General features: G+C 36.9%; 1 protein-coding gene and 1 long non-coding RNA gene across 6 annotated transcripts in view; one reads left to right on the forward strand and one right to left on the reverse strand.

Moving 5' to 3' along the window:
• BTBD9 (BTB domain containing 9) overlaps nt 1-25,079 on the reverse strand; it is a 540,815-nt gene that overhangs the window by 125,644 nt on the left and 390,092 nt on the right. For all 4 annotated transcript variants that reach the window (XM_077161674.1, XM_077161670.1, XM_077161671.1 and 1 more), the window contains one exon: nt 10,173-10,362. In XM_077161674.1, coding sequence (XP_077017789.1) covers nt 10,173-10,362 — 190 coding nt within the window. The remainder of the gene's footprint in view (nt 1-10,172; nt 10,363-25,079) is intronic.
• LOC143684595 (uncharacterized) overlaps nt 1-25,079 on the forward strand; it is a 71,957-nt gene that overhangs the window by 36,978 nt on the left and 9,900 nt on the right. The window contains exon 5 of one of the 2 annotated variants that reach the window (XR_013176089.1): nt 12,521-12,671. The exons of the other annotated variant lie outside the window; for it this stretch is intronic. This is a non-coding gene — a long non-coding RNA (uncharacterized LOC143684595). Of the gene's footprint in view, nt 1-12,520; nt 12,672-25,079 lie in introns of those variants that run through there. 2 annotated transcript variants of the gene reach the window in all.

Here is a 25,079-nt window from a genome sequence, read left to right on the forward strand (position 1 = left end):
TTTGATTAATAAAAAATTAAAAAAAAAATTCTACTATAATGAATAAAATCATGACAAAGCCATTTTCCTATTCCATTAAGAAGACAGAATTGACAAGCTATTAGTTATCTGGTTATCAACTCTCAAATAATTCTCTATAGCTAATGCTTTTTTTTTTTGTCTCTAGCAAGGTTACTATGAGCTTTCCCATAAAAACAGTAGTTGATTAAATGTGCGCTATTAATTTTTGAACTTAGGGAAGAAATGAATACACAAGAGTTAGACATCAAGAAAAGGACTGATGAGGGCTTGCCTTAGAAATCATGGGACATTGGGTATATAGATGGCATATGCTGAAGGGACTTAGGACAAGAGACATGAGAGGTGATTCCACTGACTTGCGGCCACTCTGAGTCCTGCAAAATGACCAGTCTGCTCAACATCTCTCTTGAAGAGGAACTAAATGCCTTGACTATACCACCATTTGGGGATGAATGAAAATGGCTATAGGAGAAGGCACAAAGAAATGGTGGAAGGAAAAGCAGAAGGTATTTTAATTTCTTCTCCCAAGATTTAAAGTCATATTATTGTTATAATTAGCCACCCTTCAAATGACTGTACTTCTCATTTCAAATGTCCCAAAAGCTGCTACTCACTGTAATTCTACAAAACAAATGACCATATACCTAAGAACTTAAAGGAAGAAAAGACTGGAGGTGATATGAATATAACATTGGCCAATATCCCCTTTGAAATTTAGAGGTCTTTCTATATGTCATTTCACCACAGGGCAGACAGACATGATTGTTTTAACTCCAGATGTTAAATAATAATAATAATTCTGATTAACAGGTGGTCCATATATGGATTGCCAATTTAAAAAGAATTCCTATGATAAAATATACTTAACTATAGAAAACTACACCAAATAAAATTTATACGCCTTCTGATTTGTCAGAAGGCAAGTCAGATCTCTCTCTGCCTCCTAAATTTCATTTTGCGCATTGATTATCACTGTTCTGGTAAAGCACAGAAGACTAGTTATGGAATACCAACAGTAAATGCTAGGAAACAATTTGTGACAGAAACCTACAGTTTTTTTCCAAGAACTAGATTTCATTAATTAGAAATCAAATACATATAGTCAGTAATGCCTCCCATTTGGGGTCAGAATTGCTCAATAAGCAGACACAGATTTATTTACCAAACATTTTTGAAACTGAAAATAATATAAAAATACATCAAGTTGCTGTAGGCTTAAAGCGTATTGTTTAAGAATAAATGTAATGCATATGAAATATGGAGATTTGTAAAAATTCCAAAGCAGATGTGAAATGTCAAACAAAAAGAAAGGTACTGTGGTAGATGCTGTTGGCTGGATGGACCAAACCCTTACCACAGCCCTCAATTTCTTAGTCCACCTTGCTAGGAGTGACCATATGACATGGTTCTCCCTGATTATTATGAGTAGAGGTCTGCTGGGTAGAATTTTGAATGTAGCTTTGTTTTTTCTAATAGAAAGGGACAGACATGGCTGGCAGGACTCAACCCTTTTAGCTCTTTGCCCTTCTCCCTTCTTTCTGTTTGAAATGTAGGCATGGTAGAGCCGTAGCAGCTGTCTTGTTACTCTGAGGCAAAAATACATGTGGGAAAATACCAAGAAAATTGCAGAGCACTGAATTTCAGAACCAATATGTGAGACCAAAACAAAAAAATAAAATAAAACAAAATCACACACAAAAAATCTTTTAAGTCTTTCTTAGTCAGGTCTTCTGTTTATTTGCAGCAAAATGCAACTCTTGATAATCCCTGTGGAGTAAATGAATGCTGGTAATAAAAATAACAGTTATGTTGTCATGTCTTAGCCACAGCATTTAACAAAAGTTTCTATAATTTACGGCTTTAGGAAACAAAAGCCATAGGGTTTAAGACCATCGAAGTCTCTGTAGGATCATACAAAAACTTGGAATCATTGGAGCTGGAGTTTAAGCCGGTTCTATCGTTATATTCATGGTGAAGAGAAAAAGAAGGAACTTAAATTATACTTTTGTTTCTTCACCTCTGAAATAAAGGCAGTGAGAGTAACAAAAACTCCAGAACTCCTGTAAGATGCAGCAACTAAAAGGAACATTAGTCATAGTATTGAAAAATCTAGAGTCTGGACTGGTGTTTGGTTACAGGAAAAGAGTAAAGTGGCAAAATGGTAATGGCATAATCACTGAGAGACAAGGTTTCAGGCATCATAAGGTAAAATAAAAGGAAGAGGATCAATACTGTTAGCTCTTATCAGCTACAAGGAAAGAAAATTCAAGGAGAAATAAAAGCATACTCTGCATTAATCTATGTAACCAATACGCTTGATAATGAATCTGATACATTGTTGAAAGAGGCAACACAGCAGGAAAAAAAATAATTCCTCAGCTAGAGCTAAGCCCCTGAGTGTCTAGGAAAGTGGCTGAAAGAAGTCCTTGAAGGGTATCAACCAACCCGTTATCATAATCATTTTTCCTAGGGAAGGATGAAAAAATGGAGACAGATGGGCGGATGGGCATGAAGGGGAGGTATTAAAGTTTTTTATTGATCTCAGTGCTTCTGCTTGTTTCTAACTATATATATAAGAATGTATTCGTCAAGTATCTGTGGTTACCAGTTTATCAAGGGATAATCTGAGAAAGAGAGATACACACACATACTGACATCAGGTGCCCCAAAAGCACCTTAACAAGGCGATAAAATTGGGCTTGACAGGGAAAAAATATCTGATTTAAGGGTAGCTGGGGAATCTGAAGATTTTCAAAGGTAGATTATTGCTTTGGATTAATTCAAGGATTAACTCTAAATGACTGTGATTCTTAATCAGTTTTCAGAATTATTTTATTCACTTAATATTCAAAAGACATAATGCAAGCTGATGTATTACTTGTGTAGAAATGTCAGTCAATTTGTTGAAAGTACAATACTTCTTTTAGACTTCATGTGAACAGTCGCATTTCTCTGACCCTGGTTTGGCCTATCCTAGGGAAGGAGTGGATAAAACATTTGCCAAAGTAAAAACCAGAGTAGGCTGATACATTCCATTCATTTGCTCTTCTACAGTAAATGACTCTGATTTTTTAAATTATTATTTAAATCCCTAGTGATGAACTGAGTATTCGTTTTAAAGGGTTCTTAAATAACAATTGGATAATTACTAATATACCCTGGTGTACGAAATACTGGGTCAAATGAGGCTGATCTCCTCTGTAAAAATGTCTTTTTGGTGGTTTAATCTTCGAAAATGACAAGGATTTTTCTTCTCATGTATCTAGCTATATTTTACGGTGACTAGTTGTCAAATTCCCCAATCACTCAAGAAAAATAAATGGTTGACATGTGAGATAAATCACACAAACACATGAACTTTTTTTTTTTTTTGGCATTTAACCTTTACTGCTTTTCTGAAGAACATCTCAATTCTAGCACCTCTCCTGTATTTTTAACACACAATTTAGTTGCCATAGCAATACTTTCTGGTCTTGAAATACCTCTAGGATGAAACTGATTATGGAGCATTTACCATGCCCCCAACTCTGCTGACTATCCAGGCTCCAGGATTCCTGGTCCCTTAAGCACTCACACCGTTCAGGCTCCAGGGTCTACTGGAGACCAAGGATATGGTTTTTCATTCTATGATTTTTGGGGGGAACCAGAGCTCTGAGATCTGAGGGTGATAAGAGAAAACTTCAGTGAGCTACAAATAGGCTCAAAAGAGAAACAACAGTTAGTAAATAAATCATGGATCAGTAAGACAAGGAAGAATTCCTTGGCTCAGGGCTATGACAGATGACACTCAGTATGATATGATATGCAACAAATTTTGTAAAGTATCTTTCCAATTTTGACTAGAATTATAGGCAATCTTAATCCGAGCCAGAGGAGTCATATATTTAGATGCCTGCTTTATTCTTTAGAGTATAAAAAGGAATTTTCTAGCTCTTTATATTGAAAAGAAGGCTTTCTTAATGTGAATAGATGTACTGTTTGCCTGTGCAGCATTCAGAATGGAATGGAAGCGGCATGGAACATACGAGGCATGTGCCCCTACCTGTGTTATGGTCAGCATCTAACACCAGAGTTTAATCTCAGTCATTTGCTGGGGATGCCAAGATCTTTAACACTTTCATCACATACCCTTAGATCAGACACACTGAGCGAGTATAATGTCCAATTTAGTTGATAGATAGAACTACCTTTAGTTGAACAAACACACCACATTGTCAGTTTAGTCAATGAGTGTTTATTGAGTACTCATAGCCTAGAATCCTGTACTGGGCACTTGGAAACCTCTGAAAAGACCTAAATCCAACTCAATACTGCAAAATCGCTACCTTCAACCTGAGATTATCTGTAGTCCTACTAGAGAATGAAGGCAGAACAGAGGTAAAAACCACTCAAATAATCAACACCCTTTGAGTCATTAGCATCAACTCCTTTCCCCATTCTTATTGACAAAACCTTCCTTTAGAGCTATTAAATAGGAAACAAATTTGAATGGTTTGTGATTCCTCTTCCTTTTCTTTCTTGTGCCTATCCTTTGGGAAGGAAGTGGATGAGCAATAGTTTAGCAGGGCGATAGGAAGAAGGAAGAGTAGCAGTCAGAAAAGGAGCTTGGTAATTCACACATGGAAGAGAGAACCTTGAGTTGATTGTAGCCATACGAAAGTGAAAGGGCAGCTGAACTCAACATTGGCTCGACAGCTCCAGGGAAAGAAAAATGCTGGGATGAATAAGGACCACAGTGGCATATACAATTCTTTTTGTTTGTTTGTTTTATAAGGATAAACTTGCTATTGCTTCTTTTATCTATTTAATAACTGCAAGACAAACTGATTTGCAGTTCAGGCATTCTGTGCCAGATTAATTTTTCTAAGTGGTAGAATTGTTCTTTTTCTACTGTCAAATAAAAAGAGCTTCATATCTACACACTAAAGAGATTATGGATACACAGTAAGAACACACTTTGGGGTAAAACTCAATTTGTCCTAACATGTTGTATTCATATGTTTTCCAAAGGAGGAATTCAAAAAAATTTTTTGTCATTAATTCAATCTTCATCACACCCAGAAAGATCACAGGTTTATTTAGCTGTATCATATCTGCACTGATTCATCTTTGGACAGCTGACTTACTTACAATTAGGTTTTTTAGTTAAAGCATTATGAGCATTTTACTTACAATACTGCACATATCAATTACAAAACCATTACTTTCAAGCTAAATAAAAATAGTTAATTCAATTGATTATCTTATAATTAAAGATTCAACAAAGTATTGTCATTTATTAGCTGAAAAAGACTGGGTGATAGAAGTACTTAAAACATAGGATATTTGATTTTTCATACTAATATGAAGACCCTTAAAAGGATATCGTGATTCACAAGTAGAAAGATAGTAAGTTTCAAACTAAGGCTATAGAGCGAATATAAACTAAGACATTAGGTAGATTTGCCTAGTTATTATGACTCTACCCTGCTCTCTTTATGTGGTCAGAAAGATTTCTTGTTATTTAAATTTTAATGTTTTAAAATGGCATAAAAATGATATAATTACTATTTAACAATCCATTTTTAAGGCACACATTCCAAGTAATTTCTTTCCCAAATAAAATGAATAACTTTTGCTGTGCCTGTAAACATAGCAACAAGGACAAACTCCTTGCTTCCCAATTATGCTGTCTGCTCTGGCTCTTGGGTAAAAGAAAAAAAAACCAAAAGACAGAGCTTTTCATATTAAACTACAAGGACTAGGGTGCCTCCTGCTGTTTCCTTTCCAGGAACTAGTGGATCAAGACAGGTCAGGAGCAGAGAGAAGGTGGCTTCTAAATTCACGATGCCCCCCACCTCTACCCCGTCCCCATCCCTCCTTCCTGCACCAACACCTTATTCTTGGCAAAGAAAACTCTCCTCTATGAAGTTAGTGAAACACTGGGATGAAGGCTGTGGTGACAGGAAGGATGGTTTGGAGGGTTGGTAAGTGAATATAGACACAATTACAAAACATCTCAGCTCTGTCACTACTTAAAGTTGCCCTTCTCACCTCTTACTCGCCCCTTCTTTACTTTGTGCCCACCACACGGGCCCCCGTGATGTGCCTGCATCCTGCCAGGCACACTCCCACCTTAGGGCCTTGGCACTCTGCCTATGGGGCTCACTCCCACCCCCCAGAATGGCCTGATCTTTCCATTCTTCAGGCTCTCTCAAATGTCACCTTTCTAGTGAAACCTTTCCTGACTACCTAACCTAAAATTGCACTATTTCTCCACCCCAGTCTTCCTTCCTTAATTTATTTTCCCCCTGTTTATTGTTTCTCTCCGACTAAAATGTCAATCCATGAGAGCTCCAAGTGTTTTGTTTATTCACTGCTGTATCCCCAGTGCCTAGAACAGTGTCTGGTACTGAGTTAAACGCTCAGTAAATATTTGGTGAATGGATGAAAGAAAATAGGGGATGGGGGACAGAGTGGGGTAATCAGAGATCACATTTCAAGTCCAGCTTTTCCAGGATATGGGATACCATTAGGACTGGGGTCCATACACACAAGGAGGATTAGACTCCTGCTGGCTATGATTAGGACCCAGAATTTTTGTCAAGAAAGAAGGGTCTTCTTGTCTACTCAGCTGCAGGTAAACTCTCAGGAAAGGAAGAAATAGGTTCTGTGGATGAAAACAAAAACAGACCAACAAAAGAAACTTATATCCACTAAACAATGATGTCTTCTTTTAGGAATAAAGAATGCAGTGACCAAGATAAATCGATTCATATTTGGAACCTTTGCTTTTGTAGTCACCAACTACAAAGAAACCTGAATTTTAAAAACCAGTGTACCACACAATTAGGCCCCACCTCAGGGATGGAGGAAGAGTTTCCAGACTGTCTACATCTCCTCCCCCTCGGCTGGGAAATGTGTTCATCACTTGTTTCTCTAATGCTCTCCCTCTAGGGTTGATTCAGAATCTCTGAGCTTCTTCAGATACAGTGATTAGAAAAGCAAGTCAGTCATCACAAGCAATAGAAGCTGCAGGTCAAATGTCACTGACTAATCAACCTGTCATTGGTCAATTATCCATCCCAATGAAGAGGTGCCACTGATCTAGTTTCCTATCAATAAATGTCTATCTTGGCATATCAGCTGCTGCTAACTACAGCCTACCAAAATATCCAGCATCATCCACAGCCATTGGTGGTTAAGAAATCTCTCTTCCTTTCCTCTTAATCATGTCACAGAACAGGCAAATGCAGTTCCCGACAACATAATGTTAGTCTCACAGAAACGTGTCTCTTTGAACACTCAGCCAGTTACACAGGGCTTCAATTGCACAGATTTTTTTGTTTTAACTGCAAAAACAATAACTGGGCTTCAGGAAGCTGGAGGCATCATACTGCGCTGAAATACGTATCTGTGCCTTAGGTTGCAATCATGCTCATCATCTCCCCTCTGAGTCAGGAAAAGAAAAACTGTTTGGGAAAACCATTTTCATTTCACACTCAAAGAAAACCCTTAAGCCCCAGTGACACCTTTTTCTTGAGTCAGATTCAACATCTGATTCTTTGGATAAAGTAAGAGGTTAAGGTAGCCACATTGCATAAATAGCCTACTGGTCTCTTTCTGAGTTGTCACCTTGGCAATGACCTCATGAGGTCCTACTGGATCTGAAATTCTAGATCTTTTATTGTATTCACCATCATTTCTCCTTCTATTTTGACAGACCACCTCATCTCCACATTCAGTCTGCAAAGGGAAACTTATTCTGAGTTGCCACAGGCTTTATATATCAGGTGAAACTGGGAAGAGGCAGCATGTAAACAATTATCAAAACAAGTGTGATAAATGCTCTGATAGGTATTACATGCAGGGTTGTCTAAAGCCTGGAAGGTCAGGGAAGAATGCCCAAAGGAGTAGAGTCTTGCAGGCGGAATAAGAAACAGGTGAAAAAAGGAGTAGTAATTAGGGTAGTGAGCGACACAAGCAAGGAGAACACATTCAAAGATTTAAAGATATAGGGGTAAGAGAGGGGGCAGCCCATTAGCAGTAGCTGCATAGGCTGGATGGAGTTTGTATGTGGATGGGTGGCATGGGGAGGGGAAGAGAGGCAGGATGTGGTAACAATGAGGATGATTACAGATGGGTAAGGAAGGGCGAGACTGCAGTCTGGAAGATAAGTGAGAAAAGAGATACCACAAAGGTGCAACTATGGTAACAGCAGTGGGGATGCAGGAAAGGGACTAGATTGCGAGATATTTAGGAGATGGTACTGAGAGAACTTTATGGCTGACTGGTTTGATGGGGGAGGTGAGGGAAATGAAGGAATTTCGGGAGAGTCCCATTTTCTGGCCCAGAAGATGTCACTAAATGAGATGGGGGAATCACAAAGTGAGGTGATTTGGGCAGGAAAAGGGGTAGGCAATGGAATTCCATTTAGATATCTTGGTTTGAGATGCCTGTGGAACACTGTTGAGTGGTGGTGATGGGGGTGTGTGTGGGGTGCCAGGTAAGAAGGAAGAATAATATAGGGCCGATTAAAAGAGAGTGAGCAGAAAAAAAAAAAGAGAGAGAGAGCAGAGCTATTGAGCTGCCAGTTTGCTTTCATCTTCATTGGAAAGAAAGACTGGTCTTCAAATTAGAAATGGCAGAACAAACATAATAAAGAGAAAATTGAAGCCCCATACAGGTGAAGTGAGAGAGTGTTTCTAGTCAATTTAAATGATTTCAGGTCTCCTGGCTTAGATGAGTTACACCCCAAGCCTGCTGAAAGAAATTGCAGATGTAATCTCAGAGACACGATTGGTAATCTTCAAGAAATTGTGGCGACTATAAGGAGTATCAGAAGACAATAGAAGGACAACTGTTCACCAGATTTTTAATACAAAGAGGGATCGTAATATACAGATAAGTTTTATAGCATCTATGACAAAACACGCTAGAATGGCTTATTAAATAGATGGCTTATGAGTGCTTTAGTTAAAACATGCAGTTGAGAAAAAGGAAGTAGTTAAAACATGCAGTTGAGAAAAAGGAAGGGTGTGTGTGTGTGTTTGTGTGTGATTGCTATTTGGTGTAGCCTTATCTGCACTTGGTACCTGTTCAAACTGATAAGGCTTGTCGCTTCCCCTTTCCTAAGCACAGTGAGTTGTCTGGTTTGCAGTACGAACTCAAGGCTTCTCTGGCCTGTGATTATTGCCTGTGGTACTTGGCCTACGATGTGGCCCTTTATGAAAAGGGGTTGATAATTTAAATGAAACCCCCCACAGTGTGAATTCTTCAAGAAATTCAGTACCAACTCCTCAGGGTACCCTGGGGGACCAGGAAGCAGTATTAGCCTAAATATCAATAAACTCTCTTATTAGAACAGTATTGCCTTTTATTTTGTACTATTTATTTCTTTGCAAATACTGATATTTAAAATGAGAACAGGAAGCAACAAAGCAAATGCGGTGGCACACGACGCAGAGAAGGCAGCCATGTCCTTCAATACCACTCTCTGGGAGGCTAAGGTTTTTTTCTTTTTCTTCTTCTTTTTTTTTTTTATATTAGCCCCTCAAAAGCCTTATTAGAACCATGAAAACAAACAAACAAACAAACAAGCAAAAAACCAGTCTACTCAAGACCCAGCTGCTGTTTTGAACTAAAAATATATCCTCTAGGGAATGTCACCACCAGTCTCACATTTAAAAAATTACATAATCTTATAAATCAAGCAATATTAGGTTCAAGTTCCCTCTTAAAACAAAACAAACACTCAGCCATAACGATCACTAAGACGATCTTTTCAATCCAGGTTTCATATTTAGATCTGTTTGGTTCATATATATAGCCATTTATTAATGTTGAAAAGGAATTTTCATGCTATAAAACCTCTCACAACTTACCCTATAAGCCCCAACCAATCCAATGGAGACTTAAGAAAGAGGTAAACCATATTCAGAGAAAGGCCTCTAATTTAGTCCCTCCACAAGCCCAATTTTGGTGAGCTCCCCACCAGAAAATCCAAATGCACATCCTGTATCTCTTTGCCTCTCTCTACTCTAATGATGTTTAGAGCAAAGACTATGTACAGTTTTGTGGCTGAAGTTACTGAAACCGCTCATTTTACCAAGATATAATTTTCAGGGGTGCCTTCCATTCTGAAAGTAATAAATGAACGGAGATCTTCTTACCGTATGGACCCGATCATGTATGGCTGTGCCAGTTGAACCACAATCGCACCACTTCCTAACTGGTGACACGTGTAGCCAGAATCCCAATCATAATTCTTGGTGTCTCCATTCAGCAAAGCATTTCGACTCCGACTGACACCTTCAATCACACTGGCACAATCAGCAATTGTTGCAACGTTCTCCATGGGAACTGTGAATCCCAACACAAAATTTAACATCAGGATAAGTAAAGCCAAATATATCCTGATAGCATCCTTAGAACAAAATAAATCACTACCTCAATTCAATAATAAAAGGGAAGTTAGAACATTTTGATAATCTTAAGACATGAGCATACTTTCCATACTAAATAGCTAAAATAATTTTTAAAAAGTTGAATATAAAATTAGAACAAATTAAGCCACATGTAGTAATTAACCCTAATGTATTTTATTATAAAGAAATATGATACCCCATAAAAAACAAAACAGATAAATATATCGTGGAATATTACTATAATGGGAAACTACATAGCAATTAAGATGAATGAATAACAACTAATGCAAACAAGTATCAAAAACATGCTGAGGGGTGCACATGCAGCATAGTGGTAGAATTCCCATCTGCCATGCAGGAAACCTAGGTTCGATTCCCACCCCATGCACTACCCCCATCCTTCCCAGCAAAAAATTCAACAAATGGCACTGTGATAACAGGATATTCGCATGGAAAAGAATGATGTGACCCCTACTGCAAAGGATACATAAATGTAAAACAAAAAACAAAAAAACTGAAAAGGAAACCCATGGAATTACTGTACAAATGTGGGATAGTTCTGTCTGGGGAGGTGAGAAATAAAATCTCCCTTTGGGGGCTTTAAAAGCACTGGTTTTGCTCTGTATCTTAAGCTAGGTGATAGGTATATAGGCATTAAATTTACTGGTATTCTCTAAACTGTAAAATACATATTTACTATATTACTATTTTCTGAAAATTTTTGTAAATTAACATGATAAACATAAATTCAATATTTTAGAATTCATAAAAGCAGGGGAATAACCTAGGATATGGTTCCAATTCCCTTTTAAAATATACAGTTGTCCTCAACCATAATTAATTTCCTTTTTTCTTTTTTTGGTTGACTATCTCATACAATTCAATGCATATGATCTTTCCTTTGTTTATTAACTGCTGTATTTTGAAACACCAGCTGATTTGATTCTGAGTTTTTTTCTAAATTTCAAGTCCATATTAAGCTGTTTGTTTATAAAAGTCAAGAGTTTCCACAAAATGATAGCTGTCAAAAAATGGTGTTGATTCTTTAAATAATGAGAAGAGAACAATAAAAGGTGAGGGCCTTTTAAGTTCCCAAGGACGTTTTCCGCTTACTAACTAGCATGGGGGTTTTCTTCAGACACTTAAGTTATTTAACCCAAATCTAAAATTAAACCTAGCTATTTACATTCAAAATATGTACTTAAGTTGCATAATCTAAAAATAGATTGGGGGAGGGGAGACAGTTTCTCACCAGATATATAGACCTTCTGTTCTTTTCAGTATAACATTATACTCTCTGAAAGGGAGAAGGTGAGCGATGCTACCACCCATGCCAAAATGTTTCTAACTTTATAATAAAAGTCAGTAAAAATGTCAAGTAAGACCTAATATGAAGGAAACAATCTTATATGTATTTCCAAGTGATGAATTTATTTTCCAAAGTTGGGCATGCCTGTACTGAGGCCTTACTACACACTTTCACTAATTGTTTTGCTTTCTGAACATGAGCAAAGCTGTCAATACGGAAGGAAGGAAGAGAGGGAGAGAGAGAGGGAGGAATAGAGGGAGGGAGGGAGGATGGACAGACTTTCTCATCATGAATCTCTTGACTGTGAAGTTAGTTTCAAAGCAACAAGCAAAGACATTGGGGAAATAAACTGTAACAATAGTTTCCTGGTAGAAAAGGGTCTTAGATGTTTCTCATGACTTTGGAAAGAGACAAATAAAAGCCTATATTTAGAGGGCAAGTCATGGTACCTTTCTCTCTGTTATGGAAAAGGGGAAATATTCTATGATTTGGAAAAGAGAACTTAAGGAAGTAGCACAAGATGTAGGGTAAATTCAGCTGAGACATTAAAAAAAAAAAATACCATAGGGAAGTTATGCTGCAGAAACAGTCACCGATTCTCTGAGTGGCTTAACGTAGCACACATTTATTTTTCACTTTCTCTATATATTCAATGACCATTGGTAAGTAGCTCCATTGCTTTCACAGTCATAGCAGCAGTGGGAAGAGAGTGAGCTGGGTACTGGCTCTTAAAACTCTCCCCCTAAAGTAACACACATTATTTTGTTCATATTTTCTTGACCAGTGCAAGTTACATCACCTTACCTAACTTCAAAGGGGATGGGAAAGTGCAGTTCTACTGTGTGCTAGGAGGAGTGCTAGGAGAAGTGCCAGGAGAAGCAGCAAAACATCTGGTGAACAATACGAACATCTACCACAAATATTATACCAAGGTAAAGGAATATCCAAAGGAAAGACAAATCGACTTCAGTCACGTAAACTATTTCAGGATATGGATTTAGCAAAATTTATAAATATAGTATCCTGCTGAGGGACTTTTAGATTCTTAGCATTTTTTTTTCTTTGCTATGGCAAACACAGGTACTATAAACATTCTTACAGCCCTTCTGGTGTACATGGGTAAGAGTTTCCTGAAGGACTGAAAGAGAGGTGGGGGGGGGGGGGCGGGGGAGAGAGAGAGAGATGGAATTACACTCATGGCTACTAGTTATCTTCAACTTTCCTAGATATTGCCAAATTATGCACCAAAGTAGTTACAGAAATTTACACTCTTCTCATTATCCACATCCTCACCAGCTGTTGGAAATGTCAGATAGATGAGTGTGAAGGAAATCTCAATGTGATTTTAGTTTTCATTTCCTTATTAAGTGAAGTTGAACATTTTTTTTCCCTTTCTTTTCTTCCTTCTAAACTATTCTTCCTCTTTGCTCTGAAAAGAAGAGATTGCCTATTCTTATTTTTTCATTATTTTTCTATTATCTTTCTATTTATTTGCAGGAGCTCTTTAAATATTCTGGATGCCAATTCTCTGTTGGTCAATTTATTTGGTTGAAATAGTTCATCTTTTATTTTATGATTTGTGTTTTTCCTGTGCTAACAAATTTTTTTTCCTACCCCAAATGCATAGAAAAATTTAATCTCCTCTAAAAGTTCTCAGATTTTGCCTTTCCTGGTTGTTCCTTCAATCTACTTAGAATTTATTCTTGGTCTACTGTGAGACAGGGTTCTATTTTCCTCTCATTCATAAGGATGGCCAATTTCTTTAGCACCATTTAATGAACCAGTCCACCTTTCTCCCACCTATTTGTTACTTTAGCCACATATAAAGTTTTCATATATATATTTGCATATTACTAAAAAGTGTATTGTTTCACTGGCTGATTTTCCTAGTGGCATGCCTTTATCATACTGTCCTATTACTGTAATTTTACAGTAAACTTGCAATCTGATAAAGTGAAAATCTCCTTTCTTTTCTTCTTCAAAATTGCCTTAGATATTCTTGGCCCTTTTCGGAAATCTTTTCATTCCCTATAAGCTTTCAAATATACTGGCTTAAGATTTTTCACAGTACGTTTTCTTTTTCATTCCAAATATTGTTTATTTGTGCCTTGTCTTGAGTAAATGTCTTATACAGGTTTATCTATTTTATTAGTGTTTTCAAAGAACCAACTTTTGGTTTTGTTGATTCTCTCTTTTCTTTATTTTCTATTTCACTAAATTCTGCTCTTCTTTTCATTTTCTTCCTTCTATAGCTTTGGCTTTACTCTATTTTTTTCTTAAATACTTGAAGTGAATACTTAATCTTTCTTCTTTTCTAATAAATGTGTTTAAAGATAATTTTTTATTCCTAAGTCCTACTTTAACTTTATTCTCAAGTTTTTATCTTTAGTGTCTTATATTGTGTAGAATATCCTTCAATTTGGGTGTATCTGATATATAGCGTTTTTAAAGCTGATCATTTCTAAATATTTTTCAATTTCATAGTGATTTCTTTTTTTTGACCCACAAATTGTTCAGAAGTATATTTTCAACTTCTCAAATACAGTTTTTTAGTTATCTTTTTGTTACTATTTTTTAAATTACAATATAGATTCTCAAAAGTGTGGTCTATGTTATACCAACTCTAGGGAATTTATTCAGATCTGCTTTGTGGCCTACTATATGGTTAATTTTTATAAATATTTTACTTGTGTCTGAAGAAAATATGGGTTATCATATCACTTATAAGCTTACTCACTTTGGGAGAGATTTGTTAAAATTTCCCACTACGACCGTGGATTTGCCAATTTCTCGCTATAATTCTTTCAAGTCTTACTTTACATGGTTTGAAACCATGTAATTTCATATATATCACTTTAGAATTATATCTTCCTGATGGACTGACGCTTTTATCATTATTTAGTGTGTTCTTCCTTATCCCTAAAAATGTCTTTACCCTAAAGTGTATATTATCTGATATTCAAATAACTAGAACATTTTTATTTTGGCTATTTCCTTAGTATCACTCCACTTCTAACTTTTCTGGTTTCTTGTAAATAACATATAACCAAATTTTTAAAACTTCAGTGTCCTCTGTCTTTTAATTGTCAGATTTACACAACTTACATTAGTTGTTATTATTAATATGTTGGATTAATTTTCCCTTTCTATTTACATGTTTCTTCTTTGCTACTTTTCCCACCTCTCTTTTCACTCTGCTCCTGTTTTCTAATGGATTGACAGTTTCCTTTATTCACACCACCAGTTATCCCACCACTACTGATTTGGTTTGGAAATATATATTCCATTTGTACTCTTCTACACGCATACCAGACTTAATATAGTCTAAAATTAAAAATTTACATAATTCCAATTAAATAACACTTTTAATACCAATCACCTCCTATCTTATTTGATATAGTTACTCAACAGTTTAGTTCTACCTTGTCTTACACTCTCTAAATCAGCCATTGTTATTTCATATGGTTAAGAATTCACATTCACCAATTTTGTTTACTTACTATTCATATGTTCTCTTTCTTCCTGGTTCAGCGTTCCTATTTCTAAGACACATTTGTTCATTTTCAGCAAAGTCTTTGTCTGAAAGTATATTTATTTTGCCACCACTCTTGAAAAATAATTTAACTGGGAAGAGAATTCTAAGTTAAAAAGGTTTTTTCTACAAAATAAAAATGAAGCCAATCAGGTTGGGATTAAGGTAATTCAGAATACAGGGATAAGGAAGACATTGTCTATATTTTAGAACCTCATCTACTCTTTGAGACCAAAGGAAGAAAGTTTTATTTTGTCCAGACCTAAATTTTCTGTAGCATATAATCAAAATCAACCTGTCTAGATAGATCATTTAAACAATCCAAACACAAGAAGGCAGAATGAGAATGAGGGTCTTTAATCCTGTATAGTTTAATGTAATACCTGGATACCCTAGAGTATATTAAGCAGATAATCAAAAAGTTTTGGCAAAGCCCCTTGAAGGATGGAAGAAAAATATGAAACTATTAGATTTTACCACCAGGGAAATCCCTGATACTGTGTCAAATATTAGGGACACCCAAATCAATAGGCCAAGCCCTTGATCTTGCTCTTGTGAAGCTTATGCATGTAGCGGAGAAGCTTAGCCTACCTATAGGAATGCCTAAGAGTGACTGCTGGAGGACCTATTTTGTTGCTCAGACGTGGCTTCTCTCTCTCTAAGCCCAAATCTGCAAGTGAAATCATAGCCCTTCCCCTTACGTGGGACATGACATCCAGGGGTGAAAGCCTCCCTGGCGGCATAGGAGATAACTCACAGGGATAAGCCTGGCTCTGGCACTGTGGGACCAACAATGCCATACTGACAAAAGGGGGTAAAAGAAGTGTAACAAGGTATCAGTGGCTGAGAGAGTTCAAATAGAGTTGAGAGGCTACTCTAGAGGTCACTCTTATGCAAGCTTCAGTTAGATATTGCCACCTATCATAACTTGCCAAACCCCAACCAAAACCATTCCTACAAATTCTAAAGAACACCTAGAGCATTATAGATTCTACAAAGGTTCCATGCATTAGGGGAACTTTCCAGAAACCTACAACCTCCAGATGGGTCCCTAGACCAGATAAGCATGGAAATGAGAGGGGCCAGCCTCTCCAGAACATCAACTTGTTCCATCCTCTTATCCCATATTACTGACAGCCTCTTCCAACATGAAAAAGCTGGAATGGGCAGATCCCAAATACCCCTAAAGAGTGAGAGAAAGATCAAAGGTAATGGAGTTTTACAGAGAAGGTAGGGTTTAATAACGAGTATGAATGCTAAATCATTATACTGACATTTCTTTTAGTCTCCAGTATATTAGAGCAGTTAGAAGTAAAAACCTGAAATTGTGGAATTATAACCCATACCAGACTCTGAAACCTCTTCTACAACTAATTGTTGTGATGTACTTTGAAATTTATTGGGTTTTTCTTGTATATATGTTATTTTTCACAAGAGAAAAAAAAGTGCTTTTTTGACAGCACTTCAACGATGTTATTCCATAGTCTTCTGGCCTCTATTATTATGTCTGATAAAGTCTATAATACCACTAACAGTTGTGCTTGTTTATTGTTATTCTTTATTAGAGCAATTGTAGGTTACAGAAACATACAAGTAGTACAGAGTTCCCATACACCCTTTCTTTTTCACAGTTTTTCCTATTATTAACATTTTGCATTAGTGTAGTTCCTTTGTTACAATTCATTAAACAATATTATTATACTTATGCTATTAACTCAGCACATTGTTTACCTAAGAGCTCACTAATTGTATCATACAGTTCTACAGGTTTGTGTGTGTGTAGTGTGTTTGTGCTAATTTATATACAACCTAAAATTTCCTTTTCCCCCCTTTTCATATATGCAATGCACAGTAAACCCAGAAAAAGCAGGAAAGTAACCCTGAGGTCTCTCTCTCTCAGCAGAGAGGAGAAGAGGCTGATGAAGAAAAAAACAAAAACAAAAACAAAAAATGGAGGCTTTAGAGTCAGAATACTGGAAAGGGGCTGTGCCCCTTTACAGGGTTGGGTACCAACTCCAGCTCCTGGCTGGTGAATGTCGGGGGCTAGGGACTGGCTATGAAAAGGGATTTTATTTTATTTTATTTTTTCTTTCTCTTTACTTTATTTTCAATCTTCTTTTTAAAAAGTATGCTAAGGAGTTCATTAAAGAAAGCTTCAGGCATTTTCAGTGGTCAGCCCTGACCCAGGCAAGGGTGAATTTAAGATAGGTCTGAGATACTGATAATTATGCCTAAGAGCCACCCACAGAAAACCTTTTGTTGCTCAGATGTGGTCTCTCTGTCTAAGCCAACTTGGCAGGTGAACTCACTGCCCTCCCCTCTATCTGGCAAATGACTCCCAGGGGCATAAATCTCCCTGGCAATGTGGGACCTGACCCCTGGGGATGAGCCAAGACCTGGCATCATAGGAATGAGAAAGCCTTCTTGACCAAAAACAGGAAGAGAGAAATAAGACAAAATAAAGTCTCAGGGGCTGAGAGATTTCAAACAGAGTTGAGAGGTTATCCTGGAAATTATTCTTACACATTATACAGATATCCCTTTTTAGCTTATGGTATATTGGAATGGCTAGAGGGAAGTACATGAAAATGTTGAACTGTGTTCCAGTGGCTTTGATTCTTGAAGAAGACTGTATAACTATATAGTTTCACAGTGTGACTGTGTGACTGTGAAAACCTTGTGGCTTTTCTTCCCTTTATCCAGGGTATGGGCAGATGAGTAAAAAAAAGGGAATAGTAAGGATAAAAAAAATTAAGCAAATAATAAGGGAAGATAAAGGGTAAAAATTGGGTAGATTGAAATACTGTGGGTCAGTGAGACGTAGGGGTAAGGAACATGGGATGTATGAGCTCTATAGCTCTATTTTTTTCTTTTTCTGGAGTGATGCAAATGTTCTAAAAATGATCATGGTGAAGAATACATAACTATATGATGATATTGTGAGCCCTTGATTGTATAATGTGGTTGTGTTGTATGTGTGTGGATATTTATCAAAAATATTATAAAACAAAAAAGAAAGGGAGAAGAGACATAACTACTGACCCCACAGAAATAAAGGAGAAAATGAGAGGATTATGAGCAACTATATGCTAGTAAACTACACAATGTAGATGAAATGGACAACTTCCTAGAAAAGCATGAACAACCAACACTGACTCAAGAAGAAATAGGTAACCTCAGCAAACCAATCACAAGTAAAGAGATTGAATCTTGAGGATTAAGATTCTCCCCAAAAGAAAAGTCCAGAACCAGATGGCTTCACATGTGAATTCTACCAAGTATTCAAGAAGAAGAATTACCAATCCTGTTCAATCTCTTAACTACATTTAATATATAATACCATACTAATAATACCACATAATACCATATAATATATAATACCATATAATATCATATACCATATAATACCATATAATATCAATTATATTCACAATGTTATGCTACCATCACCAATAACCACTATCTAAACTCTTCCATCGTCCTAAATAGAAACTCTGTGCATTTTAAGCCTTAATTTCCTATTCCTGACCCCCACCCATCCTCTGGTAACCTATATTCTAGATTCTCAGTGAGTCTGCTTATTCTAATTATTTCTTATCAGTCAATTCCTACAATGATCAAGTAATAGCAAAAAGCAGAAAGAAGAGAAGGATAGAGACCTGAAAACAAATCTAGTGTGCCAAATGATTTTCTATAAGTAACTAAGATGAGACAATTACTACAGTACTATGTCAATCCTTAATATCCAAACTGTTTTTTAAATCCTATCTAAACGGACAATGAGAAATTTAGAATATGAATTTCATGAGGGTAGGAATCTTTGTTTCTTTTATTCACTGCAGCACTCCTGTCTCCAAGAAACGGGCCTAACACAAAGCAGGTACTCAATGTTTGCTGAACGAATGAGTGAGTCAGAGTTGGAAAATGATTCTTCTGCAGGTTGTGACATTTAACCTTGCTTAGCACAGCTCCTTACCAAAAACTGGAGAATCTAAAAGTTACTGAATAAAGCAGAAAAAAAAATTGCTTTCTTGGTAAAAAGTTTTCTTAGAAAAGTAAAATATAATCAATCTCAGGGTCCTGACCTAAACATTAAGAAGCAAACAAATATGCTCATGGAAGAACTGTTATATAAGCACTGCATAAACCCTCCACTGTCTGAATTTCTCCTGAAAAGTATGTTCCACTTACGGAAAGTTTTGTAGCTCATGGTGGACTAAAATATTTTTTGACAGAGAAATCATTTCGGGGGACAAGAGTAGGATGGAGAAGACAAATGACAATGTGACTTTAAAGAATATTAAAATAAACTATTTAACACCTATTTTCTTCAGTCACATTTCAGTAGTTCTAATGGAAGAAATTTGTCTTAAGTATCACCACTCGGTTTACTAACCCAGGTCACTTTCTCCATTTCAGTAGGAAATAATTTAGTTATTAATTCCTCCTCATAGAAGCACAAAACATGTCTAGTTGGATTGCCTAATAATTGCTCAATAGTTTGAATAATTTCAGTGGTCTTTTTATTGGGGAAAATCAGAGAGTAATTCTAACTGACTTCAAAATAAAATAGGTACCACACTTCCCATAGGGATTGGGCCACTCACCATTTTGAGTGTTCATTATGAGTCCTTCATATGCATCTGATAAATTTATTAAAAACACCATCTGGATGGGACTTAGCTTTGTGCTGTATTTACAGTCTTCCAGAGTTCCTCTCTTATCCCACTGGAATTTCTGCCCCATTGTGTGTCACTTAGTTTACAAAAGCATACTGCCAAACCCCAGCATATCACGTCTGTCTTTTTCTGGTTTTTCTTTGCTATCCTTCAGCTACAACCTATTACAATAGCATGTACTATGAGCAAAAGGCAAAGGGAAGCTGCCTGGGCAGAAATTACTTTTTCCCCCTCTGTGCACATATCAATTCTGCTCTAACAAATTTAATTTGCTGCTTCTGAATGCAAAAACTGCATGTTAACAGAGTGTACATTTTGCAAGTATATGATTATTTGGGATGACTTAGGACTGTGGGGAACTGGAAAAAATGTGATCCAGGAAAAATTTTACTGCTCTCTATTCTTACATTCTTAATGCAGTACCAGAAGTAGCCAACAGCTTGCCAGTAAATTTAATTCAGGAGCAATACATTTTTTTAAAGGCAGTATTACTTCACTAGGACATGACCTGAGGGCCACCTGTACCAGCTATATTTAAAAATAAGACTGACATGTTATTTAACTGTCTCCAGAGATCACCTTTGAGAGGTAGGGGAAAAAAACCCACTTGAAGCAGATTTTTAAAAAATGAAGTGACACTTAGCACTTATAGAGGACTGGCATCTCTTAAAAACTGTGTGTGCTCATGCTGGACTTCATTCAATATTTCTCTGGCTGTTTTCATTACAAAATTGTTTCCTAACAGCACAGTGGTTCATGCAGCAAACAAGCCTTATAGTAGACTTGTTTAAGTCAGCTCATACTATTACTACTAAACTAGTTACTAATTTGTTACTATTGAGTCTCAGAGTACTTTCTTCTATATTGCCAAGATTTTCACAAAGACAAAATTTTGCCTTCCAAAACACAAGACTATTATTAACTTAATGTCAAATCTGGATATTCCCCCCAGACCTACAAGGCTTTTTTTGTGTGTGTTTGTTCTGTTTCCTTTGTTTATTTAAAGAAGGAAGCACTCTAGGGGCTATCCCCAGGACTATATGCGGACTTACTACTTATCAGGCAAGCTTTCAACCCAACTCCAACCCAACCTTCTGCCAAGTCATTCTAAAGGAAAAAATACCTACAGCTGTAACAGCTGTAAAAGAACAATAGCTAATTAGAGCACAAGCCTGCCTTTGGTGGAAATTATCAAAAAGCTGCAAAAATCTATCACTGAAGAAAAACCATCACTTACATAAGACATCCAACTTTTAAACTCTTCCTTCCCCAAACTTTCCTGAGGTCCCAATTCTATATAAGGGCTGCTTCCTAAAACAATTCCAAAGGGTTCAGTTGTGGCCACCTCTCCATCCCTACTAGAGAAACCCAAGGGGTAAAACAGACCATGCCATTTGAATACTGCCCCTTTCCCCTGAACCTCTTTCTTTCTTTGCTTTTCATTTTATCTGTTTTAATTCGCATTAATTTCAGTGTTCTGAAAATTTCTTGTTCTACTCCAATACTGGCATCAGTAAAGTTGCCTAAATCACCCCCGACCTGAGACTACTAGGGCTTTGACAATCATTCTGGGCTCTAATTAGCCAGTGATAGCAAGACCTCACACTTCTCCAAACTTCAAATGTTTGTCCTCTCCTGTCTCAAACATAGGCAAACCTCATGAAGCTACAGCTTCAAAATAACTTCAGAGGAAATAGCCCTCTTTCGAGAAGACGAGAAGGTAGAGGTGGCTAACTTCAGAGGCAGAGGTAAGGTGGGGTGAGGACAGTGGATCTCAAATACCCAAGTTGATCAGGATTAGTGACTTCTCCGCCTTACACTGGGGCCTTTGAAGGCAAGCACCAACCAGAACTAACTGTGTGGACTGATTATTCTTTGATGCATCGCTAGGGAATCCTGTAGTTGGAATGAAGATTTTAGCTGAGAAAACCTTCAATTCAAAAAAGTATTAAACAATTAAGCATCAGATGTTTAACAGCAGTAACCACTTGCAATGTATCGAAGGATTTACTCTGTAGGTAAGCCCTGAAACTTAGGACAAGGCATTTCCAGGTGTGAGATAACAAGATATTCCAAACAACCAACTCTTGTTTGTACCAACAGACAATATCTCAATGAGATGTTTTTTTCTTTTCTCTGGGCATAATAGTTTAGGGGACTACAACTATCCCCTAAACACACACAGACAAATTCATGTTGATACAGAAAAAAAAAAAAAAGAAAAAAAAAACACCTAGCATACAGTCACTGAAACCAGTTTTACAAATTTTGGAAACTCATAAAAAATGAAAACAGTTATGATATAAAGGGCATCTTTTTCTATAAGCAGTATCCTAAGAGTTTTACATAGATTTATTTTTTCATTATGTCCTGAAAGAGTTTGAAATCAACAGTTATTTTTATTCCACACTACTGTTTTAAAAGGTTTTGTCAGGCTAAAAAATTTTGTGACCCTACAGCCAAGATGTCACCACATATTTCTTATTCATGTTTCACATAGAACAAAAGATGTATAAAAAGGTTGTTAAAAGCCCCCACAAAAGAAGCAGTGGGCTTATTTAACACTTTTTTTGTAAGGAAGTTTTTTTTTTTTTCCTTTTCTATTCTTTTTTAAGCTGGATGCATTTGGCCCAAACTTTAATGATGCTAAGTAGATTCTGGGATCATGGATAACCCTTCATTCTTAAGACCTTGAATAATATTTCTCTTAAACACATCAACAACTATAAGAATAGAGTATTTACTAAAAGTAGTACTGACAGTGAGGTGTCCCCACATTGAATGGAGCTGTGTACAGTGGACAGAAAATGTCTCAAGCAGATCTGTGGGTGGCAAGTATACTCGTACAACTACACTTCAGTAACCCTCCTGCCACAGCCTTTGGAGACAGAAAGGAGGTTACAGATGACATCAAATTTCTTTATGTGTTAGCCTCCACAAATCGTCCTGTTTGAGTAGTAGGAGAAGAAAAGATTCCCTGAGGATCTCAAGGAAGCAAGACTAGAATTTAGAAGAAACATACAGGTCTTAGATGAGTCTGAACTTCTAAATATTGGAATGGCAGAATGAGAATCCTTAATCAAACCATACAGGATGCCTGAGAGAAAAAACCGTCTCCCTGGGCATGTTCACCATCGATGGAACGAGCCCACAGGTGTGGGTGAATCGAAAGATCTCCTGTGTGTGATGGAGGTGATGCTTCTCAAGGGGAGAATTCAGGGTACCTCGAGATATTTGGCTACCCAGCTTCAAAGACTGACAATCAGAGCCTTCCAACAAGTAGCTGTATGGAACAATTCTACATATACTTCTGAAGTGAAGTCAAGTAGTTAGGAAAGGAAGCTCAGCAAAAACATACAATTTCCACTACCTTCTGAAGGCCAAAGTTAAATCTAGATCAAGAAAGTAGAATCATGATGTTTTCAATAGACTTACCGAGCGTGCTGAAGTCTCATCTAAAATACAATAAAAGGTAATGAAAAGAATATTTTGCTACTATTTTTAATTAATTATAATTTTAATGGTTTACACTTAGTGCTCTGGGAAATGAAAAATGGATACAAGTATTTTTAAATGATACTTTATTATAAATAGTTCCATATATGTCCTTTAAGAAGTATCTTATTTCTGAGTCCTAGCTATCTTTCCATCATATCTACAAATTCTAATTTTGAAGGGGAAAATGCTCACTCTCCCTAATCTTACCCCTAGCTCTAAAGACCAGTGGACAAGGTAGTGGGCTGGAAAGCAGGCACCTAAGAAATGACTTCAGTTCTGTCAACCGTTAACTAGGCAATCTCCAGCAAGCCATTTAACTCAAGACTCAGTTTCTCAGCATGTAAAATAAAGAGAATAATCCCTTCTTCTCCCTATCTCTTTATGAACACTAAAAGAATACTGAGATTTTCAGAGAAACCTTCTCCAGCTCTGAAGACCCCACTTTTTCCTCATGTGAAGTAGATAGGTGGGAGCAGCTTTTCAGATATCTTGGTGGTACACAAAGACAGGAGACTTTTATTCACATGGGCCACCTTGTAATTGTAAAAGGATGGAGCAAGGAAAGAAAGAACAAAAAACAATTCTACTGACTTGCTAAAAAACTATTAGCACCTGCTAGTGTAATATGCAGCTGGCAGTTTCAGAATAACAGAAAGCAGTTCCTTCTGGTTGATATTTGCTGAGGATAGCAATTTCTGATCTACTGAATCAGATCAAGATCATCTGAGCCATTAGACAAAAGAAGCCTTTGTGCTAACAGTACAGTGGCTAGAGGTCTTTCATTACACAAAGGGGTCTGCCCACAGCCTGCCTTCTAGAATGGTCACACTGCTTTGGGGCTTCGTGAACTATCACAATGGAACTAACAAATCAAAACAAAATTTTTTAAAAAACCACAGACACAAATGGGCTTACAATTTATCTGTGAAACAGACCTTAGTAAATGCCATGTGGTTGCTTCACTCTTCTTAGGGGAAGGCAGAAGGGAGAAGAGGGAGAGGGAGAGGAAGGTTCCCTATAATATTTAGATGTTCTTCAAATGTTCCTAATTTCCTTAGGGTGTGCTCCTTGCCAAGCTGACAGATGTCGCTGGAAAAACCTGTACTACTCTGAAAAAAAGGCTAACCTTTCAAGAGTTGGTGAGGGGGAGGGAGGCAGCCCATCCCTTTGGTGAGGAGATGACATTAAACTGGACAACAAACCAGTATTAGTTCACTGGATCTTTGAAAGGCTGTGTGATAATATTGACAAAGAGAATTGTCTAGAAGAAATCACATTTCACTATGGTTTTCCTTGCCATGTGTTTAGATTATAACTATTAAGAGTCCCCTAGATAAGTAAATGATTACCAATTATTACTTTTTTTAGTCACCATGATGCCACGTGCTAAACAGCACAACACTCTTCTAGGGGAAGTCAAGAATATGCCATTGTATACTCTCTTCTACTCTTTACCCACTTTCTTATCTATTTTTCTTCCTTGTTGTATTTTATTCATAAAGAGAAACTGGGTCTTCAGAGTAGACTGCCAATGATTTCACCCCAGCCTTCCCAACTAGTGCAAACTTAGATGACTCTTTTGCTTGCTCAGTCCTTGATGTCTCCTCTAAAGAGAGCACTCCTACAGAGGATTG

This window comes from Tamandua tetradactyla, chromosome 5 (genome assembly GCF_023851605.1).
Source record: "Tamandua tetradactyla isolate mTamTet1 chromosome 5, mTamTet1.pri, whole genome shotgun sequence".
In the NCBI taxonomy this organism is placed as follows: Eukaryota; Metazoa; Chordata; class Mammalia; order Pilosa; family Myrmecophagidae; genus Tamandua; species Tamandua tetradactyla.